The sequence below is a fragment of the Olea europaea genome, chromosome 22, assembly GCF_002742605.1.
Source record: "Olea europaea var. sylvestris chromosome 22, O_europaea_v1, whole genome shotgun sequence".
NCBI lineage: Eukaryota > Viridiplantae > Streptophyta > Magnoliopsida > Lamiales > Oleaceae > Olea > Olea europaea.
The window spans coordinates 2,572,825-2,586,717 of record NC_036258.1 but is presented as its reverse complement, the minus strand read 5'-3'; the positions used below and the strand labels follow the sequence as shown (position 1 = coordinate 2,586,717).

Genomic DNA, 13,893 nt, shown 5'->3' with positions numbered 1-13,893 from the left:
TCTACTTTTACTTCTTGTAGAAGAGATTCCTTAAGTACTTTTAGAACATTATCCGAACATGTTTAGAGCAATTTCTTAATCTAAGAAACAATTTTAACTTTTCAAAATTCCAATTAAACGGACCTTAAGCCAATTTCTTTAGAAACTCTTCTAATCGATAAATTACTTATAAAATATTATCCAAACAAATTAAAAAATAAATTCTTAATCTAAAAAGTGATTTTTCACTATTCTAAATTTTTAAATAACCTGGCTAAATAAATCATATAAAGATCCTGTTTGAGCCATATTATTTCAAAAAATACATTTTAAATAATAATTTAATATTATTTTAACAAGACATTTTTCAATAAAATAATATTACATATAAATTTAAATTTTTTTATTTTTTAATCACTAATTCTTCAACAATATATTATTTCAAAATACATTCTTTTAAGATAACTTGAATAAAGAATACTGACTGTCGTTGATATGTTCTATTTGGACTCTTCACCCGCTTTCACTTGTCCCTGCACGTGGCACAATAGTATTCAAATATTCGCGTTTAGACCAAACTCCCACCTTCTTCGAACCTCCACCGCTAGTTGGCCGCGAGACGGCGGCGATGGTATCAATTCATTACTCATAGGCCTCCTGTAGAGAGAGAATATATATATATATATATAAAAAGTGACAAAGAGTGTAAAAGTAACGCCGTGGAGGCTTTCACGAGAAATGCATTTCTAGAAAGAGGAGAGAGTAATTGCAAAGCAAAATTAACTATTTTCCGCTCCCCTACATGACCTATATACATGTATACACTGACGAAGTTAATCGCCGATCATTGTCATTGGGTGATTTGTAAGGTAATTAATTAATTCAATGGACAATAGAATCGTATGTAAAAATGATTTCTTTCCCCGTTTCATTTGATCGCTGGAATTGCCTCGTGAATGTACGTTTTTGATAGCGTGGAGTGTACTGAATTTTGTTATGAGCTTTTGCCGCATTTCGTGTGGATTTTGGATTGTTGGAAATTGGAATGTCAGACGAATCTGAATTCCGAATCTTGAAGACTTAGCAAATCTGCGCTTCAGTTTTACTTTTATCTTTGATTTACAAAATCTACGTTTCAATGGTTTTTTTTTTTCCACAGAATTCACGAGCTTTGGTTCTTTATCGATTTAGTGTCGCTGAGATATTGAATTGTGAATCGGTCGAATAAGGATGCCAGGTAATTTCACGTTAATGTATGCAAGATTTAGGCTGTGTTGACTTATTTAATTGTTTTGATTGATCTTTTGATTTATAGAAATAGATTCTGCACAAGAATATGAAAAAGAAAAACGATCCGATCATGAGTTTTCTGAGGATGAGAAACGGAGAATTAGAATCAGATCTTTGAGAAAGAAAGCATTAAATGCTTCAACAAAAATTACACGCACTCTCAGGAAACGCAGTAAACGGGTGGCTCATTGTCGGTTCGCATCGATCTCCACAGAAGAGTTTGTAGACAAGGAGGAAGAGAATGCAATCAACGCATTTCGCCAACTTTTGCTTGACAGAGACCTGCTTCCGGCTCGCCATGATGACTACCATATCATGTTGAGGTAAATTCATCTGCATTTCTGAAAGAGAATTTCTTGGCCTTCCAAATAAACTTCGAGAATCCACCTTCGTCAATTTCAGAAGATAAAGGAAAAAATAAAAATAAAAATACTGATTTGCATTTGCTACTGGCTGCTGCAGTGTTATGAAAGAAAATTTCTTTGCCTTTCTTGTTTGCTATTTCATGTTGTGATGTTGGATCTATAAGGATTTATTTAGTCATAACTTTAATATTTTTAATGTCATTTGTTCTCTGGTTTGCATTTGAACTTCTGGCTTGCTATGGTAGACTCTATTTTAACTAACCTCCTTCAGCTTCTTCCAGAGTTTGGGACCATAATCCGTATGAATTGAAATCCCAGATAAAGCATTTGTGTTTTCCCTTGTGAAACTACACGTAAGTACTTTTAGAAGCACGAACTATCTTCTTAATTTGCAAAAGAATGTTGGACATTGGTTCCAAATTCAGAACTCTAGCTTTGGTCAACTTTTATTCCTTTTCTTTTTGTCGAATAAAGGAAAGCTTAAATGGGAAAACACATGGCTTAAGTAGAGTATGCTCTTTTTATTCTCATTGTGGAGGAGAAGGTGATTGTGACTCTCTTGTTTATAGATGATAATAACGGTTTTACAGAAAATAGTGAGCGGTTTTACAGAAAATAGTGAGATGTGCTTGAAAAGGATTGAAATAGTATGAGACATGGATACTTGATGTGTTCGTGCAATTTTCTCCAAAAACTTATTGGGAAATAGAAAGTCATTTTCTGCTCTTTTCTTTTCAATTTATTTATTTATTATTATTATTATTATTATTATTTTTTTAATATCCATCTGAAATAGAACATGTCTAAATATTCTCACATGGCTGCTAAGTTGTTTGTCGATACCTTGTCTATAACACAACCCCTAAAATGCCTTCTTTTATTTTGTTATTGAGATCTGGTAATAGTTGGCCTTAAAACTGGTCAATATTACAGCACATCCTGTTACAATAATAACAATGCACTACCAGAGACTATTCAGATGTTTAATATAGTCTACAGTTCTTTTCAAGAGCATAGTTATTGGTTAGATGAACAGCTATTTAATTGGTCTAGCATAAAATTAGAAAACTTGAGACTATGGTATCTCTCAGTAGTTATTTCTGGGACTTCTTCGGGTGGAACATGGAGAGTGTCCTGTGTAGTTTTCTTATTTAAAATGCAAATGAGTATCATGCTTTTTTGCTTTCAACTTCAGTGCAACGATCCTCCCATGCCAAAGTCATCACCTCCTGACATTTAAACCATACTATCTAAAATTCCCACACCCTTACAAGCACATATTCAAGTGTGCAGATACGTCAATATATTAATCTGTTACTGACTTCCAAAATTTGAGCTTTCGTTTCATATTTGTATTCTCTTATTACATGCATGTGCAACATCTCAGAAGACGATTTTAGTAGTTCCTATGTTTTCCTATATATTTTGATTTTATAACCTGTGTGTTTCAATGTATATTCTTAAAAGAACTAAAAGGATTGTGTTGCAGGTTCTTGAAAGCAAGGAAGTTTGACCTTGATAAGACGGTCCATATGTGGGCAGAAATGCTCATTTGGAGGAAAGAGAATGGAGTAGACTCTATCATAAGGGTAAAATGCTGCATCATGTCTATTGTTGTCACTGTCATCTATAATTGGAAAGACGATAGATTTCTGGTGGACATATCCGAATAGATGAGAACTCAGACCATGATTGATAGGGCTAGGATTGAATTTTTCTTTGCAGTTCCTCCTGAGTATAATCCTTTCTACACATCTATTAACAATTTGCTTTTTTATGTACTGCTGGAACTAGGTTTTTATGTCATATATTAAAGCGAAGAACTATTTCTACACTTTCTGTTGAAACCCACAACACACACACCCCATAAATTATAAAAATAAAAAAATGTTAGGTTTGGCTTGAAAACATTGTCGAAGTTCCCATCTGAGTTATGAGAAGTATCAGATGTTACATGTCTTCCTCTCTGTATCAATGCAATTTTTGATATCATTACAGTTGCTATAACTATATGGCCCTTGTTTAGGATTTTGTTTATGATGAATTTGAAGATGTTCGGCGATATTATCCACATGGTTACCATGGTGTAGATAAAGGAGGGAGGCCTGTCTATATCGAAAGACTTGGCAAAATTGAACCTAGCAAGCTTATGAGTGTAACCACCGTAGAGAGGTTCTTAAAATATCATGTACAGGGGTTTGAAAAGACTTTTGAAGAAAAGTTTCCTGCTTGTTCAATTGTGGCCAAGAGGCATATAGATTCAACAACGACAATCCTGGATGTACATGGCCTGGTTTGTTCTGACCCAGATAATCATTAGTACACCTTTTGCATTATTATCCCATAGGTCAAGATATTAGTATTGTAAATTTTCACTAAAATTATTCGTTTTAATGCAGAACTGGATGAGTTTTGGCAAGGTTGCACATGATCTAGTCATGAGAATGCAGAGAATAGATGGCAACAACTATCCTGAGGTACCTCAGCTTATTTCCCAAGGATTAGAGTGTAAAGTGATTTTATTGATTTTTCTCCTGATGCTATGGCCACTTACTAGTTGTTCTCATCGTGTGCAGACATTGAATCATATGTACATAGTTAACGCGGGTAGTGGATTCAAATGTCTGTGGAACTGGGCAAAAGGCTTTCTTGATCCAAGGACAACTTCAAAAATACATGTAAAATGATTTTATTTCAAAACTCTATAAACTGTGGTCACATGAATATATTATCTTATTGACAGTTACCGATACTACAGGTTCTGGGCACCAAATTCCAGAGTACTTTGTTGGAAGTTATAGACTCTTGGTGAGCATCTTTCTGCCTGCTAAAGCATCATCCTTTTTGTATTAAATATAAAATGTTTAGAGGTTGTGTCATATAATATTCTTTCAAACAGTCAATTGCCAGATTTCCTTGGTGGCTCCTGTTCATGCCCAAATGAAGGTGGATGTCTTGGATCGGACAAGGGACCCTGGAATGATCCAGAGCTTATTAAGGTTTGAAGATTGCCATTTGTCAGCTTTACTCATTGATTTATTTGGCATTCAAAAATTAAGAATATTTTATATAATTAGGGTTATCCAACTCGTACTTGCAGCTGGTACATACTCTACATGCTAGTGAAGCTACTTATCCAAAAAAAGTTACTAGCTTTTCAGAGGATGAGGATGATTTAGAAACGAAGCTGATTGGTTCGAAGGTAAAACAGTTTACTGACAATATTACATACTCTAACTTCTACTCATTTACATGCATGAAATGTTGGAACTACTTTGTACAGGATCTAAATAGTGAAATTGATCCAGTTACCAAATTCTCTGATGGTGGTCATTTCGAAACTAAGCTAATTGATTCTAAGGTAAGACCGACGTAGATTAATTTAATATGCCAACTTTTATTCATCTTCAGGCTGTAGGTAATGCAATTTTTTCTCTATACAGGGCGCAAAAAGTGAATTTTTTCCTGATGGGCCAGATTCTGGTTTACAATTCTCTTCTCACAGTACCATGCTGACAATTCCACTTGGTGATAATGTAAGAGATTTAGGTCATCATGTTCCCTTTAAAGTATTTTATTTCATTTACCTGAGCTTCCAAATTGAATACTTGGTTTACTCCATTCCAAAAGGGGAATGATAGGATTACACTTTCTTTTCTGTACTTCAAACTCCTACCAGAAAGCTGCATTTAGGTTTTAACCTGTAACGCAATATAAATGATCTGAAATCAAAGATGTCAAATATGTGGTCACTAAATATTTTTCCTTGAAAGCCATTAGTAAATAACAAAACTTCTTCCTATTTCTTTAAAAAAAAAAAAGGGACGAGTTGTCTAATATCGTTCCTAAGTATTTACTGTTGGCGAATCTTCCTTAAATATGAAATGAAGATATGTCGTTGGAACAAGTAGGTTTAATTGCTAAGCAGATGAAATGCTTAATGTGATGGCTTGTTTCTATAATGTGGATCGATAAGCATTTGGTCACCTATAATGTACTTGAGGAAGATCTGTAGGTATCAATTTGTGCATATATTGTCGTTTTGATAAGATTTACTTGACTAATAATTTATTTTTTAAAATATTTTTTCACTTTTATAAATAGGTTGTTGTCTCATGCCTCCTGAACTTCTGATGGTTTCTTTTGTATTTGCTTGCATTTTTCTACTATGAAACGGTGATTCTTTAAGCCGCCCCAGATAGAGTTTATTTACTTAAGCTAGCTAATTTTGGAAGCCAGCTGAGCCTCGTATCTGACCTATGCTTCTCAGATGTGAACCCTCAACGCATCAGCATATTGGAGTACTTGGTGGATTCAACACTCTTGGAATTTGTGTAGGATTGCTTGTTACAGATATAGGAGATTCCTCATTTTGAATCTTCGATGGTGTTTTGCACATAATATATCAACTAGAGTTTGCCCAAGAGGCAGATCTAATCCAGAGGACGTGTTCGTTAGAATTAAATGTATCATGTTTCAAAAATACGTAACTAAATTGAAAGTTTTTTTGAAGAGAATACTTCATTGTTTTACTGTGAGGTTCATGATGTTAAAGGAGATTGATAGGACCAAGTTACCTATAAAAAGAAACATCGGAATGATGAATAGCATGATGATTACATAGGTAGATACTTATGAAGGCAAAGAAAGATAATATGTAAGGAACAATGATACTGATATTTTGTGTAGGGAATAGCAATGGTTGCTGAAAAGTTTTGTACATGCCTATTCACACGTTTGCAGTAGTAGAGCATGTTTTGCAAGGCTTAGTTATTCTTTTAATATTTATTTACAACTTTCACCTGTGTTTCTGAAACAAACTCATCGCCGAACATTCTCCTAGCACCATTTTAACTTATTTTCTTCCATGAAAAGGAATGAACTATAATGCACGAGACAACTAAGTGTTCATGTCCAAAGTCCAAACCTTCATCACCACCTTCCTAGGCAAAAAAAAAATAAAATAAACTTAAAGGCGACGCCACTCATCTGCAAATTCTTGCGTTTGAATTTTGCACCTCGTTTAACTTCAATAGACTTCAAACTAATTCATTTTACTTTTCTCCTTTTATTTAAAGTATTTAGATGTTACCTATTTTGTGGCCAGCATATGATAACATGCATATTCCATTTTCCTTACTTTTTGGTGATGCGCAATGTACTCATATTCTTTTATTTACATAAACGCTACTAAATATAGTGATGAGGCATCCCATCACTGACATTATCTATGCTCGATCTTATTGCTTTTTACCTTGGCTGACTCAGGAAATAGTAGAGAGACCTGCATCTTTACATGGAAAAATTGGAGCTAAACATGTTGGGGATAGAGTTGAAAATCGTTTTCCTTCAAGTAAGAAAGCGAAGCTAGTGCTTATCACTTGAGGCTTCTATTTATGCTTTTCTTTCATAATGTGATGGACATTCAATCTGGATACACAGCAGTACTATTTTCATAGTTGAAGCTCTTGCAAATTAGTGTTTGGAGTTCACCTCTTTTCCATCTGGGCATTGACTTGTAACGCTATGATATTGCATGCATTTTGCATTTGCGTCAAACTCATTAATTGTGCTGTTCAGTATGCCACGCGTTTTTTGCATAAATCACCCCTTTTTTTCTTGTGTCTTTATAATCAAAATCCCATTGATAAAAAAATGTGGCATCAGTGAGTGGCCTCGGGAGTTTTAATTTGACCTTTTGTTGTTTATGTCGAAAAAGTAATCGCATTTGTGTTGTAGCATTAACATGTTTTTAGATCTGTCCCTTTCAATAGATTTGACTAGGCATGTCCCCGAAAGAAGGCAAGTTCTTAAAGTCAGATTTCTTGCATGCATATCTTTGTTGCTTGCTGGGCTGGTTAGAAGACTTTTCACGAAGTCAAATTCGGAGAACCTAGTGGAAAATCAGAGAGGACCCAATTCTGCAAATTCAAATTCCCAAGAGCAACACGTTTCACAGCCAAATAGTAAGGAGCTCCTCCATCCATGCTGTGAGAAGTTGCAACACTTAGAGAATGTCGTCACCGAACTGTTGAAGAAACCTGCAAAAATTCCCCCAGAGAAGGATGACATCCTACTTGAATCTTTGAATCGCATAAAATCTATAGAGCACGACTTGCAGAAGACAAAAAGAGTAAGCTTCTTTTTCACTGTCAATACAATCTTCAAGACATGGTGCCTAAAGTTTATTGTCTTCTTCCAATTAATTGTTGATTGACGGAAGTAGACTGTTGGATTCAGGCACTATTTGCAACAGCCTCGAAACAAGTAGAGCTTTCCGAGTCATTGGATACTCTAAAGGAATCCAGTCTAAAAGTGAGCTCTCACCTCTCATTTACTCTTATGGCTTTTCTGGCAAGGTGGTAATTAATAAGGAAATGCTTGAAAGGCTAATTCAACATGATCATGATCAGCGTTTTTAAACCCTTGATGGCACCATTTATGGCAGAATTTGACAATGTGTCTTTACCAATGCCAGGGGACAAGATCATGTTGGCTACGAAGCAGCAAGTCGTTACCTCGCAGAACCTGATGCCTGGAATATCAAAGAGGAACCCTCTAGGTACCTTTTTTAACTTTGTGACCTTGCAACACAATTTAAGACGAGTAGATCGGCGTGATTACTTTTCAGAAGTTCACTGAGTTTAAAGTCTGTTTGTGACTGCTCGTCTCGGTGGAGAAGTCTGTTTCACTGATTTTCAAACACCCAACCATACTTTTTGAAACATATTAGATGTATGAATGAATCTACACTGTCCATGCTCTTTACTATGGCCTTGTTTGAGCCACATTATTTGAAAAAAAAAAATACATTTTTCAATAGTGATTTGACATCATTTCAACAACACATTCTTTAATAAAATAATATTACATGCAGATTCAAAACATTTCCTTGTTTTTTAATCACACATTTTTCGTCAATATACTATTCAGAAATGCATTTTCATACCAATAATGTGGCTCAAACAAGTGCTATATGCGACCAGCGTCTTTAAAATTGTGCTTAGTTCCATTGCTGTAAACTGGACTGGTTCTGTTTATCTATTTTGTGGTTCTTGCTGCCTTTTGCTTTTGCTTTTGCTTTTGCTTTAGTCTTTAAAGAAAATTACTGTGTTTAGGTGATGAATACTAGTGCAATGCAACAGTTTGTAACTTTCAAGATGGTTTTCCATGCTTCTTGTCTTAATTTATGTCATTGATCTGTCATTGCCTAGTTTCTCTATAACTAGTCCTGGACGAATCAACCTCTTTCCTGGGATGGTTCCTTTCTTACGTTTGGACTTTGGATTGTGCTTTTTGTAAGGTTGTAAATTATTACTCCTAAAATTGACAGCTCCAGCTGATTTTTTTCATGTGCTTAGCTTGAATCTGGCTTTAATTTATGGTTGTTATATCCTAGTACAAGATTAACCAGGACAAACTGTTTTACCCTTAGACGACATTGTGCAATGAATCTTGTTGATATCAGAAAATGGTGTGGTACTTTTCTTATCGAATTCACAAGAATTACAAGATGGAAACCGGTTTTTTGCGAATTTTCAGTGAGGTCAGAGCTAAGTACTGGTGTGAACTGAGTGCCTCGAATTCTAGGGAAATGAACCCTTTTTGAAGGCAAAAATAAGAATAATGCTAAATATAAATTCTCCTCGACACATTCCTCGAAATTTCCCGAGGGAAAAATCTGAGCAGTGATGTGATGGCTGTAGTCAAAATCATCAGTGTAGATATAGCAACAAGTGTGTAAATCTTGATGTCAACGACAATGTATCGTGGTTGACCGATAGTTAAACTACTTGAACCAATACCAAATAATTAAGAACCCATCTTCACTCAACGATTTGACGTATTTCTTATACGGAGTCAAGATATTTTTAGAATCCCTGATTATGTATGTTGTAGTAGTTAAATTAATCACGTGCAAACTGGTCTAATGTATCATCTTTCAAAATAAAAAGATATTCAAAATAAAAAGATGTTATATTGATCACTAGTAACGCAATGAGGTACACATTGTTCTTGGTGACAAACTTAAATCGCCTGATATACTGATCAGGTGATCATTTTAACGGTCTATATTCATAATAAAAAACTTCAATGGTAGTCAAATCACCTCTGTTTTACTAACTAAACTTCGAGACATATACTGATAAGTTCGTTAAATGTAGCTGAAAAAAGAAGAAATATGTTACTTGTACAAAACGTGGTGTTTGTTCACCCTCACGTGGATGGGGACCCACTGCTGGTAAATTATATTTTATTCGAAATGAATCCCTCATATGAGGGGGTCGACGCTGTTATAAATACCTTGATATACGTGTAGTATTACCCAAAAAAGAATTGCTATATAAATTTTCCGTACAGTTTATACGGAAACTCGTACAAATCATTTATTTTTTGCAAAACAGACAGCCAGTTATTCTTTGATCCCCACCTGATCATTTATAATAAACAAAGGAAATGATACACGATAACCTTACCTCCAAAATTACTGTCAAAAAATTAGTTGTAACCCATTACAAAGACTTGACACCATAGAACTATAATGAAGTATACGATCAACCAACATTTATTGAATTTGAAAAAGAGTCAATTCAATACTTTTATCTTGATTTCTTGAACCGACAAATCCATGAATCGAGATCCTGACGTATAGAGGTACAAATGGGTAGGAAAAATAGCATACTTCATGAGACTCGCATATTTTCTACCACACATCCCATCAACTTTTATCAAATCTACTGAAAATCCAATTTACATCTACACAAACAAGAGCAAAAGAAAGCAAATGGGAAGAGACGTGTGAACTTCTCACCAACCTTTAGCCACTACGAATTTCAAATATATATAGAGAGATTGGCCGCATTTTTCTACTGATAGTCATCTACGTATTGTATCCGCCGAAAGGATAACCTAAATGTCCAGTAAGTTCTTGCCAATTTCCTAAGGTTTCAAATGGATACAATAGCATTGCATAGTATTTCTCCCAAAATAAAATCAAACTGGTCCAGTGAAATACATCACTCCCTCCTATAAACAAATGTATACAAAAATTGCATAGGCTCGAGACGTGGAAGCATACGACTAATATTCACAAAATTCCTACAGCCTTTGGCCAAAACAATGAAACAACTCCCTTTTAAGACAAGGGAAATAATACAAGGCGGATCTATGGGAGCAAAAACAAATAGAGCCCCTCCTTCACGGAGCAGGAAAATAAATAAGCGTTGGAGCGAAAGTAGCCATAAAAATGGAGAGACGAGACTATGTACACCTACCTCTATCAGACGTCTCTTATCTTCACCAAGCCCTAGAGCAACAGTAATGTACAAAATACCCCAAAGTCTTCCTTGCCGAATTGCAGAGACATTCTAAACTTTCACCAACTTGTCATCTTTCCATGCCCGGATAGAACCATAAGCTTCAAAATGAATAATGCAAAAAACAGTCAGGATATTGTTCCAGATAGGGAGAGTAGGAAATTATAATGAGCAAAAGCTAAATAGAAGCATGTATAATAGATCATGGCAACACTGAAACCAGGTAATGGTACTTAAGGAAATACTTTCAGTTCTCCTTTTAACAATGTGTTTTATTACAATTTCCTTATCATTTAAAGTCAAAGTCAAACAACAATTTTAACCACACACAAATATCCACACATTTCGTAAGGACCCATTATTAATCTTCATCATAATTTCCTTATAATTTTCCCAAACAAACAGTGTATAGACAGAAAAAACTTGAAACCCTAAAGGGCAGAAACACGAGTTCTTTCGGGTTGAAATTATCTTTAAATGGAATTGTGTAAGCATACAAAGACCTAAATAAAGCAGTGAATAGTCCCTGCATGTCAACTGATGTTATGGATATATGGAATCGAGGTACGAACTAACCTGTACACTGCTGTCTCAAGAGTATGTTGACCTACCCCAGGCAGGACCAATCACCCCTGCGACACATTCGTTAGGCATCCTTCATTCCAGTCCAGGGTCACTAGGACTACCATTCAAACTACAGCAGTGGCTATTGCTGCTGCTGCTGCTGCTGAGGCTGGGTTACTGGTGAAGGAAGTGGTTGCAGTTTTGACGGTTGATGCTGCCGCTGTGCACTAAAATCGTGTTTAATTTTGGGTAAGCTGGTTGACAACAGCCGTTGATCAGGCCCTTGGCTGTTTGTAGTCATGGACTCACTAGAACTCACTGGTGGAGGAACCAAGGAACCCAAATTTGTTGGTGAATTCGATGTATCAGAATCAAATGATGGTTCTGTACCATTCTGCTGCGCACTAGGAGGAGAAATGACCTGTCCTACAATAGTTGAAATGTTACAGACCTGGGGCAATGTTGTCATGGGACACATCTCAGAACTGCTTATTGCATGCTGTTCAGTATGACAATCTCTGGCTAGCCGCTTGTTTGGAGGGTCAGAATTAGGTTTTGAATTTTGTTGAAATCCTCTCTGAAGAGACTCTGGATTTTGATTCACAAACTTTTGGTGAGGCAGTGCCTGTTGGTGATTGGAGGAAGCCACGGTTGCAGTTGGAACAGATTGATGGCCAGCAGATGAAGTAGAAGCAGCAACAACTAATGGAACCTGACCTTCACCGCTAGTATCAGAATGAGAAGGCTTTTGAGGTGGGTATTTTGCAGATGAAAATACTGAGCCAGAATAGGTCTTTTGCTGAGGCAGGGATTGATTAGATGATTGCGAAGGCACATATTGCCTCATCGGTTGCACAGCATTTAGTTGTGGCCCAGGATATGAACTCTGGCCCTGCATTAAATGTGTGGTCTGCTCTCCTTTCTCCGAAGACTGGTTCCCTGTATTCGACATGCCATCCAAAAGGGACGGGTCAACCTGGATGTTCTGATGCATCAAGTTTCCTCTTCCAACTCCCTTTGAAAGTTTAACCTGCTGTTGACCCTGTGTCTGCTGTCGCTGCAGAGGATGTGGCCTGTTACCATGCAAGACCTGCTGCCGCTGCCGTTGCTTGCCTATATGATTGGCACTGCTAACAATTTGATGTTTCTGCTGCTGCTGTAGCATTGAATTCATAGAAGCAGATGTTGATGGAGAATGTGATGCCAATGGAGAGCTTGTTTGTGACTGAACTTGAGAATTATTTTGTAAAGGCGATGAAATAGGAAGTTGAGGCTGTTGTGGTACATGTTGCATCAAGGAATTAGAGGCAGTGAATTGCTGTTGTTGCTGGAGAAAACGATGTTGAACTTGTCTCTCTTTTGCTAGGCGCATTGCAGGGGCTTGCTGCTGGGGATTAGGAGGATGATTGGAACCTCCTTGAAGATGTGAGTGATGAGAGCTAAGAACTTGGGGCTTTTGGGGGGATACTGGGTGTGACAGCTGATGATGGACAGGGAAGGATGAAACAGGTTGGGAAGCAGTCTGGTTGGGTAAAGGAGAGTTTTTACCACCAAAAGATGAGACTCCTTGGCTGCTACCTGGTGAGGCCTGCATCTGAAGGTCAGACACGATCATTTGTCTCTGCAAGTCCTGAATCATCCCAGGCTACAAGACCAGATGAGCATTTACTACTAAATTTACACCGAGTAACAACAATAAAAATTGGGAATGTACCAAAAACACACAGCTCAGAATAGAATAGCCACTTCATGATACTATAGAATCGGGCAAGTTATCAATCCACAACAGCTCCAGGATAAGAAGTTTATATGGGAACTAATAATCACTCAAGCACTTCATTCATAATGTAAGAAATATCATGTTTTAAAACAATCACCTTCAAAATTTATACAAAGTTAACATTGACCACATTTTAATTTAAAAAATGATATTTTCGCTGCATGCCATGCCAAGAAACCAGCTAGTCGCTCACAGCTGCTAATTAGATTCGTAATTTATCAACCAAAGCCAACACTATAAAGATTGCTCTGGTTTGTGTGTTACTCATTATACCTTCTAAGAAAGTTTAATCCAAAAATGTCGTCATTGTAGTTGCAACTAATTTTTTTGACGGCTATATTGGGCACTCCTAACATCTTTTCCCTGAATGGAATTATAAGAATCGAGTGTGTGGTCCCTAACCCTTTTTTGGCATTTTAACTTCTCGAGCTTTCAATTTTGGTGCAACTTCATCCTCCCCCGCGGTTTCCATCCAATTTTAGCATTAAATTTCCAAAAAGATGCTGGCCCAAGATCAAATTAAAAAAATGTTATAAGGAGGGAACTAACGCAGTTGCGGGGAAGGGGATGCTTGTGCAGTGGTGGCTGTATGGTGGAG

General features: G+C 36.4%; 2 protein-coding genes across 4 annotated transcripts in view; one reads left to right on the top strand and one right to left on the bottom strand.

Moving 5' to 3' along the window:
- The first annotated feature begins 506 nt into the window (after window positions 1–506).
- LOC111371343 (phosphatidylinositol/phosphatidylcholine transfer protein SFH9-like) lies at window positions 507–8,345 on the top strand. Of its 3 annotated transcripts, none has more exons than XM_022993267.1 (16): window positions 507–848; window positions 1,139–1,216; window positions 1,295–1,592; window positions 3,124–3,223; window positions 3,661–3,927; window positions 4,034–4,111; window positions 4,211–4,312; window positions 4,393–4,442; window positions 4,534–4,633; window positions 4,735–4,836; window positions 4,918–4,995; window positions 5,078–5,170; window positions 6,903–6,987; window positions 7,391–7,767; window positions 7,861–7,949; window positions 8,113–8,345. In XM_022993267.1, the coding sequence occupies exons 2-15, from the start codon at window positions 1,210–1,212 to the stop codon at window positions 7,903–7,905; spliced, it is 1,782 nt and encodes a 593-aa protein (XP_022849035.1). In that variant the 5' UTR covers window positions 507–848; window positions 1,139–1,209; the 3' UTR covers window positions 7,906–7,949; window positions 8,113–8,345. The 3 variants fall into 3 exon arrangements, with proteins under 3 accessions (XP_022849035.1, XP_022849033.1, XP_022849034.1); XM_022993265.1 differs by having other exon boundaries at window positions 509–848; window positions 7,875–7,949; XM_022993266.1 differs by having other exon boundaries at window positions 510–848; window positions 7,409–7,767; window positions 7,875–7,949.
- Window positions 8,346–10,580: 2,235 nt separating this feature from the next.
- Window positions 10,581–13,893, bottom strand: part of LOC111371038 (chromatin modification-related protein EAF1 A-like) — a gene marked incomplete at its 5' end in the record, with an annotated part of 15,587 nt that continues 12,274 nt past the window's right edge. Inside the window, 2 exons of the mRNA XM_022992959.1 lie at window positions 10,581–11,052; window positions 11,528–13,160. Of these exons, the coding sequence (XP_022848727.1) occupies window positions 11,658–13,160 (1,503 nt within the window). The remainder of the gene's footprint in view (window positions 11,053–11,527; window positions 13,161–13,893) is intronic.

What these genes read in the sequence shown, in the direction of transcription:
- LOC111371343 (XM_022993265.1), top strand. An exon ending in GAGTAGACTCTATCATAAGG is followed by an intron (nt 3,224 to 3,660) that starts GTAAAATGCTGC and finishes GCCCTTGTTTAG; the next exon opens with GATTTTGTTTATGATGAATT. An exon ending in ATGATCCAGAGCTTATTAAG is followed by an intron (nt 4,634 to 4,734) that starts GTTTGAAGATTG and finishes TCGTACTTGCAG; the next exon opens with CTGGTACATACTCTACATGC.